The sequence below is a fragment of the Muntiacus reevesi genome, chromosome 1, assembly GCF_963930625.1.
Source record: "Muntiacus reevesi chromosome 1, mMunRee1.1, whole genome shotgun sequence".
Classification (NCBI taxonomy): domain Eukaryota; kingdom Metazoa; phylum Chordata; class Mammalia; order Artiodactyla; family Cervidae; genus Muntiacus; species Muntiacus reevesi.
In genome coordinates, this window is record NC_089249.1 from 43,336,892 (window position 1) to 43,362,322 (window position 25,431).

The window sequence follows — 25,431 nt, forward strand, 5'->3', positions numbered from 1 at the left end:
ATGCTAATGAAGTCGATGCCCCAACTCCGGAGCCAACCCTCCCCACCCTTTCCCCTCCCCGGGCCCGCGCGCCGCCTAGAAGAACTCGTGCGGGGCCATTTTTGGGGCAGTAAGACCGAGCGCGGAGCCCCGGAGCGAGCGCGCAGCCCGAGAGCGCGAGCCGCCTCCGCCGCGAGACCCCCCACCCAGCCCGGCCTCCGGGAGAGCGAGCCCCCGGCCGCCGCGCCAACCGCCGACCAACCGCCACCGAGGTGCCCGAGGGACAGCGGAGGAGGCGGCATGAGCGAGGCGGGCGAGGCCACCAGCACCACCAGCACCGCCGCCGCCGCTCCCAGCAGCAGCGCCCCCATCACCACCGCCGCCGCCCTCCCGCAGGCTCCGGCGGAGGCGGCCCCCCAGGACCCTGCGCCTAAGAGCCCGGCGGGCGGCGGCGCGCCCCCGGCCCCTGCCCGGGCCGCCCTGGTCGCGGGCAACCCCGGTGGGGACGCGGCCCCCGGCACCGCGGCCCCAGCCTCTTCGGCCGCCGTGGGCAGCGAGGACGCAGAGAAGAAAGTTCTCGGTGAGTCAGGCGGGGAGGATGGGGGGGCCGCTCCGGGCTGGGGCCGGGGCCGCCGAGCACGTGTGGGCAACTCCAGCCGCCTGTCTGGGCGGGACGGAGCGGGGCGGGATCGCGGACGGCACGGGGTCCCCGCGGATATGGGGGTCCCCCGGGACGTGGGCTTCCCCCCCTCCCCGGGGCCGGCGGCCACCCATCCCGCAGGCGCTGCGCTGCCGGCCGCCCGAGCGCCCCTGGGCTCGCAAGTTGGGGGTCTTAACTGGGGGTCCCCTAGGAGGGCGCTGTCGCGCAGTCCCGCGGCGAAGCATCCCTGGGTGCGGAGGGGAAAGAAGCGGCAGTCGGGAGAGAGGATCCAGGGTGGGATGGAAGTGGATGTAGGAATGGGACAGGCACCCACGTGGCACGGGAACTTTGGAGTCCTCGCTTAGGATCTGGGCGAGGAGAGCAGTTCCTTGGAGGGAAGAGGAAGGCGCCCGGAGTCGCCAGGGCAGGGGTGGGGGAGTTGGTGGTGGTGGAAAGGCTTCTTGCTCGGAAGGCTCAGGTGTCCGTCCCAGACGCCCTTCTCACGGGGGCGCGGGAACGAGGCCAGGCTTCTGTCGGCCACATGCTGGCCGAGGGGTGTTGCAATCCCTCTCCGGGAAAACTTGGGTCTCGGTCCCGCGTCCTCCTCCCTCGGCCTGCCCGCTGCTGCAAGAAGCACCTCTCGTCTTCCCGGATTGTGGGAAAGCGCTTGGTGCAGCAGCTGAAAAAATTTGGTCGGAAGTGAGGGGATGACGTTAGTTCGCAGCCTCGGGTATCTTGGGGACTTGTAACTTAGGAAGGGGAATCGGAAGAGGAGATGTTCAGGTCCCGGGGGCAGAACGTTACAAAGGATGTCTGTAGTCATTGTTGGTTTTGTCACGTATCCCAGCGTCCTCTCATTCAATAACGTTAACGCCCTGTGTGAGGCCTAAGCAGTGGGTGGGGAATAAGGTCTCTAAAGGGTGTGTGGTGTATGTGTCTCATTCCCGCCCCCCCCCCCCGCCTTTTTTTTCAAAAAACCAGGGAAGGTTAAGAAATGGTGTAAGATGCTTCTGAGAAATTTTCAGTATTTTGCATGGGGCATGCTTGGTGTCTATGAGCCTTGCCTGCCCAATTTTCTAGGAAGAAAAATTTATAGGCAGAAACTTGGAGGAATCATATGAAGAAAGTTTAATACGATCACATTTTTCCTGTCTTGAGAGGCCTGTGTTCATTTTTTTTAAGGGTTAGATTTTACTCAGTTACTGTCAAACGAGGTGCTAAATGTAACGTGTGCAGGTTAAGAAATAAAATAACCTTCATTTCTCTAGGATAAAAGTTGCTCCAGTCTAGTCCAGGTTGTATTGTGATATTGTTTTCAACAAGTGTTTCTTGGAACACTTCCCATGCCAAATGTCAACAGAGACAGCCTTGGTTTATCCGAAGCAGTGTTAGGATATGTTCTTAAATTTGATTTATTTTTGTATAAAGGAAATTTCTCAGTTTTTCACTGGATCCCTGTATCTTTCTTGAATCTAAACTGAACTTTAAACTGCAGTAGATATCTTTAAAGATGAAGGAAATAGATAAATTAATTTACTCAGCCACCAACTGCTCTGACAGTCCCAGCACATCCCCGGTGGTGAGGTTGTAGGTCTTGGGTCTTTTCACCGTCACTCCCAAATCTCAACAGCAAGGACAGCCTTCTGCCTGACATTTCAACACTGTCTCTGTCCAGTATGTTCTGCCATCTCCTGTCCTTAGCCAAGCAGACACATGGTACTTACAATGTGCCAGGTGCAGTGCTGACTGAAATGGAATTCTGGTTTGGGATTCTTGCATTCTGGTACTTAGAAATGGTTCTAAACTTCGGTGTATAGTCACAGGCCAGGGGAAGCAGTTGCCATGACTGAAGGAAAACTTCCCTCTTAAGGAACCATGGAAGCTTGTTGGTCTCCTCCTTTCCCCATCCAGCTCTGTGTATGTGAAGTGAGTTTATGGGCTTAAACCAAGAAGAGAGGATGACTGTGTTTGACCTTGTGAGGTCACTGGAAATATTTGTGAAATTAGGAAAGTTTTAAAAACTAAAGTGGGAATAAAAATAACCTTCCACCTGGATTGAAGTTATCCTTGAAAATCACTTTCATCTTTCTCTTTATTAGTGTTGCTTTTCTAATCACGATTATGCCTTGACAGTGCCAGTAGATGTTAATTATATGAAAATGAGTCAAAAAGAGTTCCTACCTTTATATTTTGCTTATGTTTTTCTAGTTCATTAATTTTGGGGCAAATGAGACAAATAGCATATCATTTGAAATAATGTGAGATTTAAAAGTATATGATTGATCAAAACCAGTCTTCTGTGTACATTTAGATATAAAATATATATTTTTTTCCCTCTTTGCCCTGTTGCTCTAATTAAAATGCCCTAAAACCGAAGGCATTAATAGTTTAGTCTTTATTGGAGAGAGATCTTCTTTAGTTGGCATAAGAACTGGAGATTGCTCAGTGGATGGTGGGCCGAATGACTTTGAAGGCAGAAAGAGTTTTTCGTTTGTGTTTTCTTTTTACAAAGAGAGCTAAACTATTTCCCCAAGCATATTCATGTAGCAAAACTCAGAACTAACCCTGCCCATAGCAAAGTAAGCCCTAATTACTGTTTTCCTCTTGAATTTAAAAGCTGAATCTTTATTATTTTTCCTTGGAAATTAAAAATGTTGTAGCTTCTGGTTAATTGTTATTTTCTCTCCTAAGCTTTTTTCTTTATTAAAGATACTCTATTGACACATTTCCTGTCTCACTGAATTTTGATAATTGCTTTATGCTTTTCCTGAATTTAGACCTGGGCATTTCATAGAGGTACTGGATTTGGTATTCACAGTTGATTCAGAAGAGTAATCTAAAATCATAAATGCCTAAAATAAACATAAATCTGTGAAGTACAAGTTCCATGATCATACTATTGGTTTAGATTTCTTCTCTTGAGTTCTGTACCTTACATTGTACAGAAATGGTCCTGTCACACGGGCAAGTAGAGTCAGCAATCACATTGGGAGGGTTATAAGAAAATGCTGATAAGAATTTGGTTTATAGGAAAAACCAAAATCAGTTTGGTTTGATTCCCACCAAATGGAGAGAGCAGGATAAACAATGAAACAGAATCCCAAATTCATCACAGGTTTGAAAAGGCCTGTTGCATCATGTCTCGGGGTGGTAAGAACAGAACTGGCCTGAGCCCGCCTCACTTCTATTATTACTCTGGACTCCTCTGATGGGCCCCCGTCTGGCATCAAGACAAGTTTCTTCAGGTCTCTGTAGATTAGCTATTAACAAGGAGCTACTCTTTCACTATGTGGAGTTTGCCGACTGTTTCAAAGTGTGAAAGTGATGTGTCAGGTCGCCGGGGCTCACCTTGCTCATGCGTCTATAGTCACTTTCATCGAGAGCTGCGTTCAGCACTTAGAACATTTTTCTGCTGTAAAACTTTAAAGAGTATGTTTTCATTTTTTTCCCTTCAGCAGTGTTTCTCAATTTAAATCACTGCAGAATCATATAGACTTATGACAACACCTTATCTCAGGACTTCATTGAAACATTTCCCAAGGAAGAAAGGTTTAGTCTTCTGAAGAGTAGTTCCCTGTGACAACTTCACTTCCTCCATTTTCTTCTCTCGGTAAACTCTGGAGTTAAGCTTTTAATGGTTTCCTCAGGTATATTTAGGCTTTAAATAATGCTATCAAGACCTTAGTGGTATGAGCTTTATCTCTTTGTAGGTCAGATACTAATTTATCTGCTTAATCCTATTTTAGCCACCAAAGTCCTTGGCACTGTCAAATGGTTCAACGTCAGAAATGGATATGGATTTATAAATCGGTATGTGTGTGTATCTCTGCATGTTTTATTTAAACATGTCCTCGTCCTGTGGCACCTGCTGTTGGTGTCTTTTCCCATACTTTATTAATGATTTGTGTAAGTTTTCAGATTTTCGAGCCGTGTAAATACTCTCATTTCTAAGCTACTGATCATTAAACATTAATTGGAATGCATTTCTAAAACACAGATAACTAACTTATTTTATATAATCTGGTCATTAAAAGAAAAAACAGTGGCGGTGGGGACAATAGAGAGAGGGGAAGGGCCTTAAGATAATTGAGTGGGTATCCACAATTGCACAGATGGAGCAGTGGAATCCTAGACTGGTTAAGCAACTTTCCTCAGGTCACACAACTAGTGAGTAATTGAGCTGGATCTGTAACCCAGGTCTGGTCCAAGTCCTGTGGAGAAACCACAGTGTTTTCTTTAAACCATGGCAACTTCTAACCATATAGGAATGAGAACACAGCTGCCAGCGGTGAGAGTGTTGTGATGTTTTTATATGATACCATCATTTTCTCTAGCCCTCCTAGCTAGGACTCTGCCTTCTTAAAAAAAAAAAAAAAAAAAAATTCCTCTAAATTCTTCCTTGTATGTTTTGGTGGGCAGTGGGGGTGGGGTGGGGGTTTAGGGTAGGGTGGTGGCGGAGGGGGGGTGTTGTTTTAGGTTTCAGTGTAAGGAGAGCCTAGTTCACAGCTGTGCCCTGTCCTTTCAACTGTCTTGCTCTGCTTTTCCTGGGAGGGAAGCCTCGGGCTCTGGTTACGCACCATGTGATTTAGAGAGAGGTGAGAGGAAGCGGGTGTTGCGGTAGGCTGACTGTGTGTGCATGAAGCCAGGCACCACTGTCATGGAGGAGTGAGGTGGGTCCCTTTGGGGTTTAGAAGTTTTTGAGGAGGATTGACTTGAGGCATCTGAGTTTAGAGGACAGACAGACATCTATGTTGTGTTTTGAAGTCCTAGGCTCTAAACTGTTGTTTTAAGTTTTCCCACTTACCTAGTCCTTTTAACTGTGAGCTTTTTGTCTTCCAACAGAAATGACACCAAAGAAGATGTCTTTGTACATCAGGTAAGAGGGACTATAACTGTGACCTTTGCGCTCTGAGGAGAGGGGCGTCTGTAATGTGCTATTATTATCCCTTTCCCAAAGTGAAGCCCTGCACGTTGCTATTCTGCTCGAAACTCCTTCTGGGGTTTTATTTTGGCAAGAGGGCCCAGTTCCACATTTTAAGATTAGCACTTGAGCTCTTCTCTTCCATCACATTAACTGTTTTCAGACGGTTTTTATTTTTTGAGCTTAATGAAGTAATAATCAGACCACGTGCTAATTTTTAAAGCCTTCGAGTCTTTAGCTAAAGCACTTCTATTTCCATGTTAGCAGCCTGTGCGCCCGACTGTGTTTCCTCCTTGTGTTTGGCTGGGCCCCACCTTACCTTTGCCCGGGTCGGTGCTGGTTAAACCCCCCTTCATCAGAGCAACTTGAACTTGGGTAAATAGCACAGCGAAGCAGATGGCTGGAATGGGTGTATCCAAGACATGGGGGCTTTCCAGGAGGCTCAGGGGTAAAGAATCCACCTGCCAATGCAGGAGACTCGGGTTCGATCCCTGGGTGGGGAAGACCCCTTGGAGAAGGAAATGGCAACCCACTTCAGTATTCTTGCCTGGGAAATCCCATGAGCAGAGGAGCCTGGTGGGCTACGGTCCGTGGGGTACAGAAGAGTTGGACATGACTTAGCAACTGAACACACGCAAGATCCAAGATATAAGGAGACTCCGACTCCCAGGCAGTCCCCTCCTCTGTCCTGCTTAGCACAAGTCCAGATCAAATAGGCCTGTAGTCCCCTGTATTCAAAGGAGATGTAGAAAGAGTGCAAAATACGGAAAACATGGACTTCTGTGTACAGGAAGCTCAGTCTTTTTCTACATTATTGACCTCGGATGTTATTCTGTATCCTGGACTTGCTTGGCAACAGAGGTTAAAGGCATTATGTGCATTTAGTTTTCTTTTTGTATGGTTAGTTTTCAGTGAATTGTCTCACATATGTGCGGTTCTCAGTGAATAACGACCAAGAAGTACAGAGACAGGTCCCAATGCCAGCACGGTCACCTCCAGGGCTCTGTCGAGCATCTGGTTTTCTGTGTTTTAATGCCGTTTAGGATCCTCTGCACCATGGGGTAGAGTTCGGTGATTGGAGAGAGTGCTATCTCAGAGGAAGCTCTCCCCTTGTGGTTTCTACCAGTTATATTCCAGTTGTGCCTGGGTAACTGGAGTGGGTTACTTGGTTCAGACACAGTGACTTTTAAAGTCAGAACAGACCAAAAGGGAGTGTTGCTTATAACACCTGGAGGGTAATAGAGTTTTTTGGGGTAAGCACTCTGCCTCTGGTGACTGCTGGCATAAAGGGACCTCAGAAGAGTCTGTGCCAGCGGCCAGCCTCGCTGGCCTGTGCGTGTGTGACCTGATTCCAGCCCCCCGGAGGCTGGGCAGTGAGTCACCTCGGTGTGCTGGGGCTTGCCCAGTTTAACAGGAAAAAGGGAACGAGCCGGTAGGGAGGGGCTGTTTTTGGACTGGCTGAACGTTCAGGCGGCCTGCGCGTATATCCTGTCCTGAACTGCCTTTTTCCTCTGTGGGTGAGGTCTTTTTTTTTTCCCTCCCTCCTACTCAGAGTAAGGGAAGGGCTAGATTACACATGCCTAATCGCTTTATAAAACAAGGCTGACCTAGTTCCACAGAAACCCAGAGCCCCTTTAACTGTTTAGAGATACCAGCCGACGAAATGGGAATTCATTGCAGGAATTATTTTCTTCCCTCCATTGATTGAAAGAGAGAAGCCTGTTCTTAAGCAGGTATGTAGGTACCCATGTTCACTGCAGAATAACGTCATTAACCTTTCAGTGTTATTTATCAGGGAGCGCATAGGGATGAGCTGACATGTGAATGATGTGATGAGAAAAATTTGAATAAATATCACACAGTTATAGTATAGGGTATACACTACCCCACCCACCCGCCTCCTTCCCCCAGGCTGTATTTTTATAAACTCAGATAAATCACTTATCAGCCTCCAGTTGGTTTCCTCATCTGTAAAATGGGAGAGGGGAAGGTTATCAGCAGTGTTTTTGTTCTTGAGGTATTTTCATATATTGTCAGAAATATTTATCCTCCCTTGGATTTTTAAAATTTCTTTGGAGGTTAGCAGTTTCTCTTGTCCACTGAAGTCTCTATCCCCATATTTTTGTGTTTATGTGCATGTGTAAAATTTTATGGAGGTATCCCCCATCCCACAGCCCCCACAATGATGGAAAATAGAGTCTGATCCAAGATACTTCATAGTGTGAGGAAACGCATCAATCCAGTATCTATCCAGCACCTATTCAGTATCACGATTAGTTCTTCAGTATAACTGCACTTTCTATTTGACCCACCTACCAAGATGAATTTTGAAGGATAACATGAAATCAAGAAAGTAATGTGGAACATAGTTGTATAGTGTTTTTTTTTGTTTTGCTGTTGTTGTTTTGAAGATGCAGGTTAGTTGGGAGAACAAATCAGGGCTTCCCTGGTGACTTAGTGGTAAAGAACCCGCCTGCTCATGCAGGAGACAGAGGTTCCATCCCTGGGTCGGGAAGATGCCTAGAGGAAGAAATCCAGTATTTTTTCCTGGGAAACACCGTGGACAGAGGAGTGTTGTGCGCTGCAGTTCATGAGGTCACAAAGAGTCTGACACGACTTAGCGACTAAACAACAACAACGTTAGATCAACGATTTCTTCAGTAGAGCCAATAATCTTGACAGGGATGAACTCTGTGGCCAACTTTGACCTATGCTTCATTCAGAATTTTTTTTTATCTTGACAGACTGCCATCAAGAAAAATAACCCACGGAAATACCTGCGCAGTGTAGGAGATGGAGAAACCGTAGAGTTCGATGTGGTTGAAGGAGAGAAGGTGAGAGGAGATTGTGGTTGGGTATCCAGGGTGCTGGCATTATTTTCTCGCTTAGTAAATGGTCTCTCAGTCCTTTATGAGTTAACAGTACTTGGGATTTTTAGTATGACAGAAAGAAGCGACTCTTTAAGTAAAAGTATTTCTGATTATTGACTGTCATAGGCATTGTTTGACGCAGTATAAATGCATATTTTAATTTCCATTTTAATAAATGAAACCCTATTTAATCATGGAAGGAAAAGCTAATTTCTGAAGATTTAAAATGACAAATCTTATTTTAAAATGACAAATCTAATACCAAATGTATTCTCAAGTGAAATTTAAAATTAAAACAGGGCTTTCCTGGTGGCTTGGTGCTAAAGAATCCACCTGCCAGTGCAGCAGACATGGGTTCCATCCCTGATCTGGGAAGATCCCACGTGCTGCAGAGAAACTGAACCTGTGCACCACGGCTATTGAGCCTGTGCTCTAGAGCCCTGGAGCTGAAACTGCTGAAGCCCGCACACCCTCCTGGAGCCCATGCCCTGCAGCAAGAGAAGCCATGGCAACGAGAAGCCTGTGCACAACTAGAGCTTAGCTGCTGCTTGCTGCAGCTAGAGAAAGCTCATGTGCAGTGATGAGGACCCAAGGCAGCCAAAAATAAATACATAAATAAAATTTTAAAAATTAAGATAGTTTTATAGTATTAAAAATTGATAAAAGCTGTTTTGGGGTGAAAGATACCTTTTTTTTTTTTAAGAATAAAATCAAATATAATCATTATGTTTTCTCTTTGGCTTGGATTTTGAAAAGCCAGAGGCATCTTGACAGACTGTATAACCGCTATCCTCAGATGAAGAATAACCCAGGAAACTAAAAGGATCATTTTGATGTGCATCGACAGGTTTTTTATGATGTGATATGTTTAATTCTAATATTAGTAATGTCTTTTATGCTTTATTTTTTAATTATAAGCTGACTAGTTCACTCCCAGATGATAGTTCTTCTGATATACACACCATTCATTCCATAGTTCCTATTCTTAGCAGCTCTCAAACTGTTTCCTGTTTTAAAAGAGAAACACTTTATTTCATCTCATATAAAAATTTAAGTGATCTTTACCAATGTGATCCCAGGGTATCTTGCTGATCTTTCAGAGTTCCAAGTTATCTACCAGCAAATGCTGACCTGTAACGATCCCTAATGTCCCATCCAACTATTAAAATTTTGTTTAGCCAGGTTAATTTTACTTCTGTGTATTTTCAGTATGTGAGGTTATACAAATGGACTTAGAGTGGAGTTTCACCCTTTTGAATCTCCTATACCCGGACTTTTTATATTTTTGAAGCATTACTTTATCCACTTGTCCATAGAGAATCTGAAGGCTCTGTCTGTTTCAACAATAAGAAGAAGATTTAAAGAGAGACTACTTTTGTGGACACTGTGTATGAAAGCAGGCGCTGAGGCAACGGCCCTTCATTCCTGCCCCTGCCACACTGGGAAGAATTTCCCTCTCACTAGCTCAGTGCTGGGCAGACCACGGGAGCCCATGAGTGGATTGTCTTGGTACCTCACAGAGTAACAGGTTTCAGTATTTTCCAGGAAGAGAGCATTGTCTCAGTTATTTCCAGTGAAGAATATTCTTCCTGGTCTAGCATTCCTTTGCTCCAGTTGCTTTATATCTACTAGTTTTATGTTTCTTAAAGATAAATATATATACTTATTGCTCTTGAATCAAGAGAGTAAAGCTTGTGGAAGGAAGCAAGCTGTATGTACATCTACTAGTTTTTAAACTTTTTATTTTACATTGCAGCATAGTTGATAAACAGTGTTGCGTCAGTGTCGGGTGTCATGCTGTATACATTTAAATCAGGACATCAAGCATCTTGCTCACCTTATTAAAACGAGGGTGTGTTTTTGAGGCCACCGGAGGAACTTCTAGTACCTCCTGCCAGTCTTAAACCCTCTGGCTGTCTAAGGCGATGCTTTTGGTTGTTTGGCTTCTTTCTGACTCGAAGGCCATCTTTGCTTTCTTCCTTTCTCAGGGTGCAGAAGCAGCCAATGTGACCGGCCCGGATGGCGTTCCCGTGGAAGGGAGCCGATACGCTGCTGACCGGCGTCGCTACAGACGCGGCTACTACGGCAGGCGCCGTGGACCGCCCCGCAATGTACGTTGCCTCTTTCATCATCAGTGACCCGAGAAATGTGCACATATAAAATTAAGTGTGTATACTTGGAGCACATAAATGCTGTATCTTCTGGAAACACAGTGATTTTTTTGGATGGGAAATTTTTCGTGTTCAGAATTTATCCCCACTGGTCTTGTGGGACATTTTTGCCATTCAGCAGTTTTATCAGTTTGTTTGCATTTGGCTGCAAGTAACAGCCATTTAATTATCTTGTAACAAGAAGGCTTAATTATGGTGGGCCATGCCAAAGTTGTCAAAAAGGTTTTCTCTTCTTTTGTCTCCTTTATCGGCCAGAACCGAACTGGGTGGGGTAGGGGGAAGGGGCCAGGGACTTCTGTAATTGGCTTACATCTGTTGTTCATCCCTTGGCGCTGACCCTTTCTAAGAAAGTCAGCCTTTCCTTGGCAAGGAAAAATGAGGAACAGCTCTGGAGTAAGTGATGGGTAGTGCTGGCCACTGAAATATTAAGTGATTTGCCTCAATCATGTAGCTGTTTTATTTAGCATAGCATTTCCCATTATTTCAAAGTTAAGCAATAATTAACTGTCTGGATTTTTAGTCCTGTAGATTGGTACCAATCGTAGTGAAAGGGTTTACAGCCAAGTCTGGCTGGAGCTTTCTTAGGAGGCTCAGTTTAAAATATTCTTGAGGCACCCAACTTGTGGTCATGAGGAACCTCTTAGATATGAGTCATTTTTTGATGTTTCTAGAATTAGTACCTGGGATTGATTGGTACTCTGGAATAAAACTCAACATGCTTTGCGAACACAGGATTGTGGCTATGTGCATCATCCAGGGAAAACTTTTGAAAAAAATCTCACCAGAATGAAGTATTTGCAGATTGAGAGTGGTTTATATCTCTACACTTGGATAGAACAGTATTTTTCTGCTTACCTAAATGCTTCCTCTCTTCATTGTGTCATCTTAAACACGCAGCCAAATTGTTTTTTATCAGATTCCATATGGTATCTTGTTTTTCTTCCTGTATTTCTCTTACCCATGTTTTGCTTATCCTGTTTGATTTTAATAACAAACTGTGTCAGAGACAGTAGGAATAGGCTACCATAGCATCTACTATATCATGTTAACTCTTTCAGGTTCACCAGATTCATGGAACACTAGTTGTAATTGTTTTGATTTCTAGGTTAACTCAGACGTACAAGTGGTAAAAAGCCTTTAGTGAAAAAATTTCCTTCAAAGATGTTTCTCCTCAGCTCGAAATTCTGAAGTCATATATGTGATGTTTAGAAACAAAATTATCAAAATTCTGAAAATAAACATAAATGAAGGTTTTCTGTTGTGATGTTTTGGGTCCTGACAGCTTTCTGAGTGTGTTTGGCAGTGGTGGTACCATTGTTCTTATTTTGTAAAACTAATCTTAATGAAAGATTTGGCTATAGAAAACTCAGATACAGAGAAACCTAAAGAGAAAAACAATTTACAGTCTATTCAGTCACACTATTTGGAGGAACATTTTCTATGCTAATATGACTTTAAATCATTGGGGATTATATCTGATACAGATTTTATGAAATATAGAGTTACTTGGATTTTCTGAAATTAGACTAGTTGAGGCTATACTTGAAGCTTTTCCTCTTTGAGAATTTCATTGCTCATGTTTGCTTGGTTTTCTGGAGGGTTCTAAATCTTAAATAGTCTCACCCCCAACATCAGTCATTTAATTTTCTTCATTCTAAATTTGTTCATTTTTTAAAAACTATAGTTACTTCCCTTAAGACTACCTTTGGCATTGCAATCCCCCTTTAAAGTAAGATTTGAAATAAATTCTTTAAGGGATGTTTAGTTTTTTACTTATATTTTTTGATATAAAATGTTAGTATGTGAAATGGTAGTTTAAATATAGGAAAAAGATAAAATGATTCAATAGTTCCTTGTGCTAAGAAGGTTTATTATATTCAGAAACTGTATTTATTACTTGCTACTATGTATTAAAGTGCAATTAATACTTTAGTCCTAAACAAATAAAGAGAGGTATGCCGTAAGTCAGTGGTTCTCAAACCTTCTGGTTTTTGGACCCATTTATATGCTTAATTATGGGATCCCAGAGTTTTTATGTATGTTCATATCTATTAATATTTATGGTATTGGAAAGTAAAGCAGAATTTAAAAGATTTATTTTAAAATAAGCTATTACTTGTAAATACAAATAACTTTTTTTTTTAAATGAAAGCTATTTTTTAATTGAGTGAAAAGAGTGGTGTTGCTTCAGGTTTTTGCCAATCACTGATGTTGGTTTAATAAAAGAGAGCTGGATTCTCACAGCTCCTTCTGCCTTGGGGCTATGAGGGACCACGTGTCACTGTAGCTTCTGGGAGTTCCAACCCTCCTTCTGCCCCCAACTCAGGAGAGAATGAGATGGGAAAAGACAGCATCCTGCCAGCCTTATGAGAACAGTTTGACCTTGATGACCACCTAAGAAGGATCTCAGAGATCCCCATCCACACTTTGAGAACCCAACCACTCCAGGAAGCAAACTACTTAGGATCAACCACAGAATATACAAAATATATTTTTCTTGACTTTGCCCCAGTGGATGGCCAGTGTTGGGGAGACATATTTGGTGGAGTCAAATACTCTAAACTGTGTAAATGTTTTTTGGGTGGTTAGTCAACTGATACTGACCAATTCTAACTAGATGCGAACTAAATTCTTTAGCAATTAATTGCACTTGCTTTTCCGCTTCTTGGTATTTTATCTGCGCAGATCTGCTTTAATCTTAATGTAGCTTATCTCAGGTCATCGCCTGATGATCAGGGGTAAATGCATTTTTGTCAATATACTAGAAGGGATCGTTCCGTTGGCGGGGGGAATTTTTTTTCTTTCGTTGATATGCTCAGCTTAAATGGTATTCTTTGCTGCTTTCCCTGCCGACACCTCCTCTGAACCTCTGTTTCTTTGCTTCGCTAGTACGCTGGGGAGGAGGAGGAGGAAGGGAGCGGCAGCAGTGAAGGACTGGAGGCCCCCGCCGCGGCCGGGCAGTTCTCTGGGGCCCGGAGTCAGCCGCGCCGCCCCCAGTACCGCCCCCAGTACCGGCGGCGCTTCCCGCCTTACCACGTGGGACAGACCTTTGACCGCCGCTCCCGGGTCTTCCCCCATCCCAGCAGGATGCAGGTAAACCAGCACCTGGGACTTCTCTCCGGCAGTCCTCACCCCTCCGTCCTTGCTCTGCCTCCTCTTCCTCCTCCTCTTCCAGTACCAGCGGCCGGAAATCAAACCTTGCTTTTGGCTTCCCGATGCTGATGCTACTTAACCCAACAGACCTGTCTGCTTTCTGAGAACGTTCCTTCTAGTCTCATTTCTAAAAGCACGACCACATGAACCTTGAGCCTTGCCTATACCCAGGGACCCTGGTGGACAAAGTACAGTCTCAAGTTTATGGAAAAAATGAAAGACATAAAGTAGGGACAAGTGAGGGTGTCAGAGCTGAACTCTGAAGTCAGTCAGGCCTGGGTTTGAGTCTTATCTCTGCTACTTACTGTGAGCTTGTGAGATTAACTTGTCCATCCATTAAATGGGGATAGTTGCCTCCAACTTGGGGCTGTGATGATAAAATCCAAGATAAAGACTGTAGTGTGTGACAACTCAGGATGGAGGGTGTCTATAAAGTCCTTAATTTAGATGAGATAATGTTGATGATTAAGGAAACCTCATAGGAACGTGGAGATGATTGTCCCTTTTTTTCTTTTTTTACTGCAAAATACTGATACAACTGTTGTGAACTTGACCTGTAGTGAATAAGCCTTTCACCAACTTTGCAGTTCCCAGGAAACTTGGAAATCTTGGGAGAGGACCTCATTTTGGGTCCTCTTACACCTTCTTCCTCTTAGTGTCCTTGGTTTTTATTTGTCCACTGAGTGTTTTTACTGAACACTGTGTTCAGTCTGTTCTTTGCTGCCCTTCTCCTATCCTATCATGCATGACTGTGTCCTTCCTACATTGCTTCTTGTTTTTTTTCCCCCTTCTACTCTTTAACAGCTGTCCCTGACAAATGTGCTAAAAATAGCAAGTAACCTTACTTATATGGAGACATTGGGTACATGAGGCATAGTAGGTTTCTTTAGGGCAGCACCCTGGGCCTCTAGGAAATGAGGACAGGAAGAGTCAGGGAGACGACGACACACATTTATTTTTAGGGAGTCGGTAGTGCCTTCCTGAAATAATCTTTTTTCATGTTTAGCATATACATATGTAGCATTTTTTTTGAGAATATTGGTTCTTTCAACCAATATTTCAATCAATATTGGTTGAAAGAAAAGTATATTTCACCTTAGGAATAGGAGGTTCAGAGCAAAGGGATTCTTGTGTGCTATGCAGAAAAGCAGGTTGAAAACTAACTTTGAAAATGTGTGCATATTCAGGTAACTGCATTTTAGTTGTCTTAACCTGGGTTGAAATTCTTATTTATTTAGTAGCTAAAATAAGAGCCTCAGCCACTTTTCCTGAGAACCCTTCTAATACATACTATGTTGATTGACAGAAGTCAACTTAAGTCAACCAACAGCACCAAATGAATGTTTCTAAAACTTTCCAGGTTGTCTGTGTTCAGTTCAGTTCAGTTCAGTCGCTCAGTTGTGTCCGACTCTTTGCGACCCCATGAACCGCAGCACGCCAGGCCTCCCTGTCCATCACCAACTCCCGGGGTTCACCCGATCTCATGTCCATTGAGTCAGTGATATAATGGCTTAAAAATATGGAGAGATCTCTGAAGTGGTAAAGATTGTGGACATCAAATAGAAAAATCTTTGCCCACACTTGTACAAAACCGTGAAATTTATTGGACACAACAGAAAGAAAATGATACTATACCAGCCAGTAGTATTTCCCTTGTGTACGGAGGATGTCGTTATAGCGTGATATAGCCGTGTTCAAATGACTTCCCTTTTTCAAAGATAATAATTCTTGATATTTGGCAAATAAGTCATGGCAGTTACTGAGCTGATATCAACTGTTTGTCATCTCCGAGAAGAGAATTATATGACAGAGGAAAAGCAGCAGCATTGTTTGGCCTCCACCAAGAGACAGATGTTTGAAATCAGTTCTTAGTTTTCCCCACAGCTTTATGGAATTGGCAGTGGCATCCATATTTTTGTTGTTGTTGTTACAAGCAAAGGGATTTGAGTAGTTTAAGAAATTAGCAGCTTTTACCTTAGGTCACATGGATGGTAGACTTTGGTTTAAACTCGATCTGTCTAGTCTCCTGTTCCGTCATTCTAGTAAATGTTCATCCTTTATATGTGTTCCTTTCTGTGTGTGTGTGTGTGTGTGTGTGTGTGTGTGAATCGAAGTTCCTGAAGAAGCAGCAGCTTTGCTTGTTCTGAGAACTAAGGGAGGCTCATGTGGTTGGGATGTTACGGGTGAATAGAGGGGTAAGAGGTTAGATTAAGGTAGCATCAGGGCAGATTAGGCATGCCTACTGTAGACCATAATAAGAATTGTTGACCTACCCTCCCTCAATGTGATGAAAAACTAGTTAAGGGATCTAAATAGGGGAGGAAACGTATTTGAGAAATCGCCAGTTTAAGGAGGCTGGACCACAGGAGGCAGCAGCAGAATTAGGGAGACCAGCTCCCTCCTTTGCCCTGTGGAGGGGCAGTCAGGGCAGGAATTAAGAGTGCTAGCGGGGAGGTGTGAGGAGTGGTCACATTTAGGAAGTGGCAGCATCTGATGATGGAGTGGATGTGTGGTGTTAGGAGTAAGCGAAGGAAGACCAGGTTTGGGCAGAGAGACAGAAGGCATTTGGAGATCTTCTGGACACATTACATATCACCTCCAAGGGGAGAGAAGTCAACTTGGCAGAAAAATAAAAGAGGCAAGAGGCAGAGAGTGGCTTGAGTTAAGAGGATGTGATTTTAGATGAGGTGGGAGACAGAGTCTTTGAGGATGTTTCAAAAGTGACCTAAAAGAGGCAAGGGAACAAGGCGTCCAGTCCACACAGCGGAAAAGGCACAAAGGGTGAAGGGAATGGGGACAATGCAAAGGCTGAAGGGAGCCGGGAGGGTAGACGAGACTGTGGCTGCACGTGTGGAGACATCAAAACGTAGGTAAAGGCCTGGGCCAGGGGGAGAGGGACTGGTAAGACGAGTATAGGTAGAGAACTGAGCCAAGGACTGAGTTTCGGGGTTCAGCAGCAGCGGAGGATTAGGGAGACAAGGAGTCCGGTAGAGGACAATGGGAAGGAGCAGATGGGGAGAGAATGTCCTGGAAGGAAGTGCTGTTAAGTGCTATTGAGGAAGGGAGGGAGGGAGACTGACTAGGTTAGTAGGTTTGGTAACTTGGAGGTTAGCGGGATGTGAGGCCAAAAGTCTCTGAATTCAAGAAAGAGCGAAGAGGCGGTGTGATAGTCCCCTTTGAGGAGGTGTCTGGGCTGGCAGAGGGGGTCTTCCACCTCTGTGTGTATGGATGTTGTAGAGGAGCTCAGAGAAACGGGGCCATGGCTGGTGGAGGATGCAGGGTCAGGGCAGGGTTTTTGTTTGATTTGATTATGTTTTTACATTGAATTCTTTCCTGGCCTCCCTCCCTTCACCAACAACCTAAAGTCATTTGGTGGGGGATCAAATATGCCACACATATACAGACATCACACACATGTAACTTACGGTGTATGTATGTGCGGTATGTATTTGTGTCTGTGTATTATTTCTGCCTACTGAAATGGCCTGAAATCAGTGACACTTTAATAGCACTGAGCGTGCCTGGCCCCCAATTTTCCATTTATGAATACCATTCTCCAATAAAAAATAGAAGCCCTTTTGGAGAACCGGCCAATTTCAGAGCCAGGCCAGAGAAAGTACAATATGAGCCTAGAACATCTTGTTGTGCCAGAAAACAAGGAAGTGCTCAAAGAATGCTGGAGTCACATCCAGAGGACCCAAGCCAGCTGGACAGGGCTCCCATTGGCCAGTAATGATAGTAACAGATTACAGCTCATTGAATAAAGTAGAAAACCAGGAGTTTTCTATATAAGATATAAACAAATGTAAAAGTCTACAGATATAAACAAATATATTTAATTTGGTGAAGAATGAAACACTTACAGGCTTTTGAAAGTACTTTTTTCACAAAATCCTCATGCATTGCAAAGGGGAAAAGTGTGAACTTCCCCCGGGGTTCTTCTCAGTGAACACTGTCAATAACAGTAGGAATTAAGTAGGAATTGACACCATATGCTGGCCAACAGGATGCGGTGAGAAGAATCCAGAGCACTGTTGTGGCTTGCTTCCAAGGATGTGTAAGTTTAATCATGTGGAGACCCTAAACAAACCCAACTCAGGAGTATTTTGCAAAATAACTGACTTGTAACATTTGAAAGTATCAAGATCGTGAAAGCCAAGTAAAGACTGGAGAACTGTTCCAGTTAAAGAGACAACTAGATTAAGGTCATGGTTCTAAGTGAGTCTTTTTATTGTAAATGACATTATTGAGACAACTGACGAAATCAAATGGAGTCTGAGGTTTTGAGTTTATACTTTCAACCACCTTGTTACTTTGTGGTAATTTAAAGAACACAGTTGGAAGAGATGGATGTTATTTCAGCATGTTTATATGCCTGGATGGAGCTGATGGAGGAGAGGAGGATTGAGAGTTCGTGTCCTCGTAGGCCAGAGAGAAGGGTTGACTTTGTCTGTGGGCATGGACCACTTAATCAGCTGAGTGAGAGAAGAAAAAGCAAATGTGGGTATGGGGTGGTAGATTTGATGGTGAAAGAATAGAGAGATTCTTCTCTGACTGATTCTCTTTTCTTAGTGAAGTATGGAGAAGGAAGGGATATTACCTTTGAGTGGGAAAAAGCAGATTGAGATGTGTCTGTATTATGAAGAAAACCAGAGATTTTGGATGGGTTGGTTGTTAGTTTTTTGTTCTGTCTTCCCCTGGAAATTCTGTAATTAACTCCCCCAGCTTCAAATAAATTTCTCAAGGAAGTATTTTTTTATTATTTATTGTTATACTTCAATAAATATGCAAACAGGTTAAAGGAAAAAATTGTAAAAAAAAAGGAATCAGAGGTGAAGGTGTGGTTAAGAGACATGGGGTGACCTTTGAATGTAGAAACCATTACTGTATCAAAGGGGTACCCTGTTTGTAGAATGAATGGGTTTGAGTTTGAAATTCTCAGGCCCACTGAAGATTCTCATTGCTCTAATATAGTATATCATTCCATTTCCTTTGGCAATAAAGGTTTTCTTTCAGGAGATGAATGGAACATTTTAACATGTTTAATATTTTCACTTTCATGCATTGGAGAAGGAAATGGCAACCCACTCCAGCGTTCTTGCCTGGAGAATCCCAGGGACGGCGGAGCCTGGTGGGCTGCCGTCTATGGGGTCGCACAGAGTCGGACACGACTGAAACGACTTAGCAGCAGCAGCAGCAGCAATATTGTAAAATAAATTTAGGTGCACGGGAATCAGGAAAAGACTGTCTCGTGGGACTGAGTCTGTCTTTCTTTCCTATCATTCACACACATTTAATCAGTACACGGTTCACTGATAAAAGTGAGTCCCCAGCTTTGTAATGAAGCCTTTCTTTTTTTCCTTTAAAATTTTTTTCTTAATGCAACTGTGTGCTGTGTCTCATATCCTGCATTCTGACACTCACTTCAGCTCTCCTCGCCTCCCTCCAGGCCGGTGAGATTGGTGAGATGAAGGATGGGGTCCCAGAAGGAGCGCAGCTTCAGGGACCAGTCCATCGGAATCCAACTTACCGCGCAAGATACCGGAGGTAGGTGACGTTGCCTACTGACTACTGACCAACTGAAGAACTTGCCAGTGACAGTAGGTGGCTGGGGTTGTTGCAGGTCTGTTTGTTTTGGATTTATTATGTAACGAGAAGATGTGACTGCTTTGACCATATGTCCAAGGTTTGGTGGGGCTCTGCAATATATGTGTTTTTAGATGGCTATGTGACATTTCCCCTGTTCCGTAACAACTAAAATTTCTAGTTATCCCTTTACCAAAGCATTCTTTGTTTCTGATAACTTTCACATGATGTAAATTCACACTTAATTTTTATTTTATTATATTTAATGAGATGAGAGCAACAGAAATTAACTGATAAGATATTCAGTGGTAGCGCTACACATGGAGGAAGAATTGGCTGCCAGCATGTATTTGTGATACAATAAGTCCCCTACATGCCAATGAGTTCTGTCCCAAGAGCATGCCTATAAGTCCAGCATGCTTCATTCATAAGTCGTAAAAAGTTAGCCTCGGTACCCATGTAACACAATCGGCTAGACAGTACTGTACTATAATAGGTTTATAATACTTTTCATGCAAATAACGTGTACATAAAACACTATTTATTTACAGGGCAGCAGTGGAGAAGCAGACATAGAGAATAGTCTTTTGGACATGGGAAGAGAGGAGGAGAGGGAGAGATGTATGGAAAGAGTAACATGGAAACTTACATTACCATATGTAAGATAGACAGCCAAGGGGAATCTGCTCTATGGCTCAGGAAACTCAAACAGGTTGCTCTGCAGCAACCTAGAGGGGTGGGGTGGGGAGGGAGATGGGAGGGAGGTTCAAAAGGGAGGGGATATGTGTATACCTATGGCTGATTCATGTTGAGGTTTGATAGAAAACAACAAAATTCTGCAAAGCAATTATCCTTCAATAAAAAAACAAAAAAAAACCCATTTTTAATCTTATAATACAGTACCTTAAAAGTACAATAGTCCAGTCAGTACAACAGATGGCGCACAGGGGCTAGCAAGAAGTGACCAGGCAAGAAGAGTTACTGACTGGAGAAGGGCGAGGAGGTGGGAGATGGTGGACCTGAAGGACTGTCAGCAACAGGAGAGGGAGGGCAAGCACATTCGCATCTTTGAAAGTCTGCAACTCGTTGGGGACTTGCCCTACTGAATGTTCTGATAATGAAGTGGTCTAATGCAGGGGTTGAATCAACGAACTTCAGATCCAGTTGTCTGTGTTTAAATTCCCACCCTATGACTAGCAGCTCACCTGTAGCTGTATCTCCTTCTCATAAGTTTCAGGACTCCTCTTAGACAGAGTCACCAGGTTTATAAAATGGACAATAAGGAATATTTCACCGTTGTCAGTAAGGTTAGATGTACTCTCAGGCATTTAAGATAATCAGAATGTTGCCTGATATATAGTAAGCCCTCAATAAATTGATTATTACTACTACCAAGGATGTTAAGAGTAGTGAAAGGAATGTTGTTTTATTTCTGCTTTATCCCTTGTGAAAATCGAATTGGCTAGACTCTCCAAGGTTCATTGTAAGCTTTTTATATTGTAAGCCCTTTGCCCTCTCCTTGAAGAGCTTCATTCGCAAATGACATCCACACCCCCTTGAAGTTTGGCAAAATGGGATTATTGACAGGAGAGTAAGGATATTACTCGAGCTCTCCTGATTGGCAGCATTCTACATTGTTTTTTCTCACAAGATTCCTTGTAATTTTAGATGCTGTCATTCGAATGATTCACTACTAAGGACTTTGGAAATAAAAGAAACTTCATAAAAATGTCTTAAGGAAAACAGGAAAAAGATCCTGCGGATCCCAATTTTGTCAGTCTCTAGCTGTGTGTGACCTTGGGAAGGTTATATTCGACCTTTTTGACCTATAAAAGCAGCAATCCTATGTGGTTCAATCAAATACTCACTTTTACGCCTCTTGGTTTTCTCACTCTAAATCTTAAACTCACAGAATGAACCTTGACATTAAATGAGATAATTAAATGAAAGCACAGAGCGCAGGCCTCGGCACACAGGGACCAGTGTTCGTTTTCTTGCTGTGTTGAATCCCCTGGGTCTCCCCGTCTTCACGGCAGGCTGTCCACAGAGGGCAGATACCAGGCGCTTTTCTTAATTTTTATACCCACAGTGCCTGGTAGGACCAAATCGTATGTTCTGGAGATGTTTGTTCACTGTGAAGGAGGAAAATGATTGAAAAATAGTTTTGTTTTTTTTTTTAATCTCATCCTTGTGTTCCATTTGCCACATTAGCCTTGCATAATTCTAGGAGTAAGTCTCGATCCCTTGACTTTTTAAACCTTTAAAGACAAAACCTACTGTTCTTGAAGGCCCTTTCCGATTGCACATGTTCTCTTTTCTCTGCTCCAGGGGCCCTCCTCGCCCACGACCTGCCCCAGCTGTTGGAGAGGCTGAAGATAAGGAGAATCAACAAGCGGCCAATGGTCCAAACCAGCCACCTGCTCGCCGTGGATACCAGCGCCCCTATAACTATCGGCGTCGCCCCCGTCCCCCTAACGCTCCTTCACAGGATGGCAAAGAGGTGAGGCCAGCTAGTCAGAGGAGATGCTGCCAGACCACCCTGGACCATGTCAGCCTTTACTATTCTCTTCTAAGGGTGGTTTCATAGTCTGAAAACTGAGGCCAAAAATATGTGTCATATGTGTATCTTTATGTATAATAACATTTTCATAAAGGTATTATATACACAGAGAGGGTGAGAGAGAGAAAGAATGCCTTGCCCATTTCGCAAACCAAATATTTGTATGCAACCAATTAACACTCTAGTCAGAATGGTTAGAGCTCTCCAAACAAAGGACGGCGTTTATAGAGAGGAACAACACTCAGCAAGTGTTGAAAGTGACTGTATATTTTTTATGACTCTCAGCTGTGGAGAGTGATGGTGTTTAGTTGCCGTTTGGAAGCCATTCTTCAGTGGTTCTAATTTTTGACTCCAACTTTAAGAGTAGTTAAGAGTTTGCACAGTGATTTACCTCTGCGGGCAGGAAGATCTCTACTTTCAGTCTTGAACTCTCCGCTGCCGTGGAAGTCGGTTCATTTCTGGTTTGTGGTTTTACTGTGTGTTTCAGACCAAGGCAGGTGAAGCACCATCTGAGAACCCTGCTCCGGCTCCCCAGCAGAGCAGTGCAGAGTGACAGCCGGCTCCCCAGGCACCTTCACCATCCGCAGGTAGGCGGCTCACGTGGAACCGATGTTCTCTTTAAATAGCGCCGATTTCTGGGCCACCCTCTTCTCTCCATCAGGATTCTGAGAAAGAGCTGTTTCGGTGGTGAAATATCTCTGAAGCTGATCTTATTTTGCTTGGTTTTGGAGACATAAACATGCAGACAGAGTTTATGAGTGTCAAAGTCATTTTTCTAGATAGACAGTTGTCCGCTATTAACACCACTTATTTTTTGAAAGTTTTACTTTTGTGACACCTAGTGGCCAGTTTGATAATTTTTTTTTTTTTTTTAATATTATTTTATTAGTTGGAGGCCAATCACTTTACAACATTTCAGTGGGTTTTGTCATACATTGACATGAATCAGCCATATAGTTACACGTATTCCCCATCCCGATCCCCCCTCCCACCTCCCTCTCCACCCGACTCCTCAGGGTCCTCCCAGTGCACCAGGCCCGAGCACCTGACTCATGCATCCCACCTGGGCTGTTGGTCCGTTTCACCATAGATAATATACATGCTGTTCTTTCAAAACATCCCACCCTCACGTTCTCCCCCAGAGTTCAGAAGTCTGTTCTGTACTTCTGTGTCTCTTTTTCTGTTTTGCATATAGGGTTATCGCCACCATCTATCTAAATTCCGTATATCAGTTTGATAATTTTAAAGTGCCTGCGTGCTTGTTCTGTGGCTTCAGCCTCTTTGGACGACCCTGTAGACTGTGGCCCATCCGGCTCCTCTGTCCATGCTATTTCCCAGGCAAGAAACTGGGCTGGGTTGCCATTTTGTTCTCCAGGAGATCTTCCCAGCCCCAGGATCGAACCTGCATCTCCTGCTTGACAGGTGGATTCTTTACCACTGAGCCACCAGGGAAGCCCAATGTGCCTGACAAGGCTTCATTTTAATAACAGAGGACTGTGATCTGTGGAACAAAGAGGAATTTTTTTTTCCTTCCCACTTCCCTTTGACAGCCGGCATTATTTATGTGCAGTGCTTGAGAGCCCTTGGGTTTACACGCCAGGTGCAGGATCTACTCCTCATTTGCTTGAATGCTCTTGAGCAGTTAGATTATCCTCTGCCACAGTTCTGTCTGCTGCGGGTAAAATAGGGATATTGACTGGTCTGGGTATTGCAAAGACAGACGTAGTGATATTACACATACGAAGTACCGAAGCAGGGTATGGCAAAGAATAACCTCTCCATAAAGTTAGCTTGTTTTTCTTCATTATTGCTTCCTGCTTTTTTTCTGTCTTCTTGCTAAAAATCTTGGAAATTGTATTTGTATAGGTAGAAATATACTGGAAAGACTGACTCAGCGAGTCTTAAAAGAATATATAAGCCATAGTTGGTTTCAATCTGGGTTTTTCATCTAATAAGTCTTGAGAATTTGATTTTTTAGTATTTCTTGGTTGTTGCCCTTTTCATGAAATAAATAAGAAAGTAGCTTTTAGTTAAAAGGGTTTAAGCATATAGTGGTAGTGTTATTTTTTTTAAAAATTAATATTTCATAAAATTTTAAGATCATTTTAAGTTTCTACATTTTAAATGCCATCTGCTTTTATATGCAGAGGTTTGGATTTAAATTAGCCTTTCACAAGGTAGACAAGTGCTATGCTGAAAATATTCTGTTTTATCTCTAGGTAGCATGGGCAATTTATCATGGAAATAAATTCCATATTCAAAGTTTCTTGCTATAATTGACAGGATTATATGTTAATCATTTGGTCATAACCTTTTACTTGGTAACATTATTTCTAGGTATTGTTCCTAAGGAAATAATCCAAAATACAGGGGGAAAATTTCTATTATAATCTAGTATTGGAGGAGTGGTTAAATATTGAGATATATCTGTGTTAGGAGATACTGTATAATGACTAAAATGGTTATGAAGAATTATCAGTGTTATAATATCATTTATTTGAAAAGGCTTCGTGATGATAATTTTCTTTTTTATAATTTTGCAGAATTTTTACCATTATGCGCTGAGTGTTCTTATTTATAAAAATGTTTTATTAGAAAGTTTCCATTAAATTCATCTTTCAGTTTACAAATCTCTAAAAGGTACACATGTAAGATTTTGTTTTGAGCTTTTGAAAATTATTTTTTGAGCTGCATAAAAGCAGGTAATTTGTGCCTTTTTATTCTTTAACCCTTGGTCATCTTGTCACTCTTAAATAAAAGTCTGATGTGAATATTTTCCAGGTGACTTAATTAATGACCGTTCAAAAAATAAAGCAAAAAGCAGACCACGACCTTATGAACACCAAAGAAACGTCCAAGCAATAAAGTGGAAGATCAATAACCAAGATGTGGACATTAAAATGTTTACTACACTTCTTTACAAAACAGACAACTCCACAAGGAAAGTGTCAGCCATTTTTTCCAGCAGCTGAGATCCTGGGAATGCCTGCACATAACAAGAGAGCGACCTCCCCAGTTTCAGCAACCACTAGGTTTATATTTTTTTCCTGGTTTTTACTGTTTTGGTAATATGAATTGAAAGAAGAATTGTTAATACCGTATGGGGAGGACCCCCCCCCCCAACCAAAGAAATCTGAAATATATAGTAAATGCTTTTTTTTTCCTTTTCTGTTCATTTTGGATGCTGGTGCTAAACTTCCAAGTGTCATGATTTAAAAAAGAAATTTTATTCCCTTCTTATTTATTTCTAGGATAAGGGGAGGGTAACATTTTGCTTTCTTATGTAACTCTTTGAAAATGTGCAGTACGAAGTTCCGCAAAAATAAAATTTTTACCCTTGAAGGATATATAACTGGAGTATGTTTTTCTATCTGAGCACATGTTTTTGTTTTTTTTCCTTTCTTCATTCACTGAATAGTAAGCTCAAAGCCAAGTGTACAGGTGAATTTGTGCTATTTAGTAAATGTAGCGGCCTGAGCTGAGAGCAGAGGAAATGGGATTCTTTTTGAAATGAACAGGTTCACGTGTGAGCTCAGCACTAGGCTTGTCTG

General features: G+C 42.9%; 1 protein-coding gene across 2 annotated transcripts; it reads left to right on the plus strand.

Moving 5' to 3' along the window:
• Nucleotides 1-25,232, plus strand: YBX3 (Y-box binding protein 3). 2 transcript variants are annotated; one of them, XM_065941223.1, is made up of 10 exons: nucleotides 1-559; nucleotides 4,366-4,429; nucleotides 5,462-5,495; nucleotides 8,285-8,374; nucleotides 10,399-10,521; nucleotides 13,471-13,674; nucleotides 19,184-19,281; nucleotides 21,649-21,820; nucleotides 22,368-22,467; nucleotides 24,662-25,232. In XM_065941223.1, exons 1-9 carry the CDS (start codon nucleotides 1-3, stop codon nucleotides 22,431-22,433), a joined length of 1,410 nt encoding a protein of 469 aa, XP_065797295.1. In that variant the 3' UTR covers nucleotides 22,434-22,467; nucleotides 24,662-25,232. The 2 variants fall into 2 exon arrangements, with proteins under 2 accessions (XP_065797295.1, XP_065797302.1); XM_065941230.1 differs by lacking the exon at nucleotides 13,471-13,674.
• The last annotated feature ends 199 nt before the right edge of the window (nucleotides 25,233-25,431 follow it).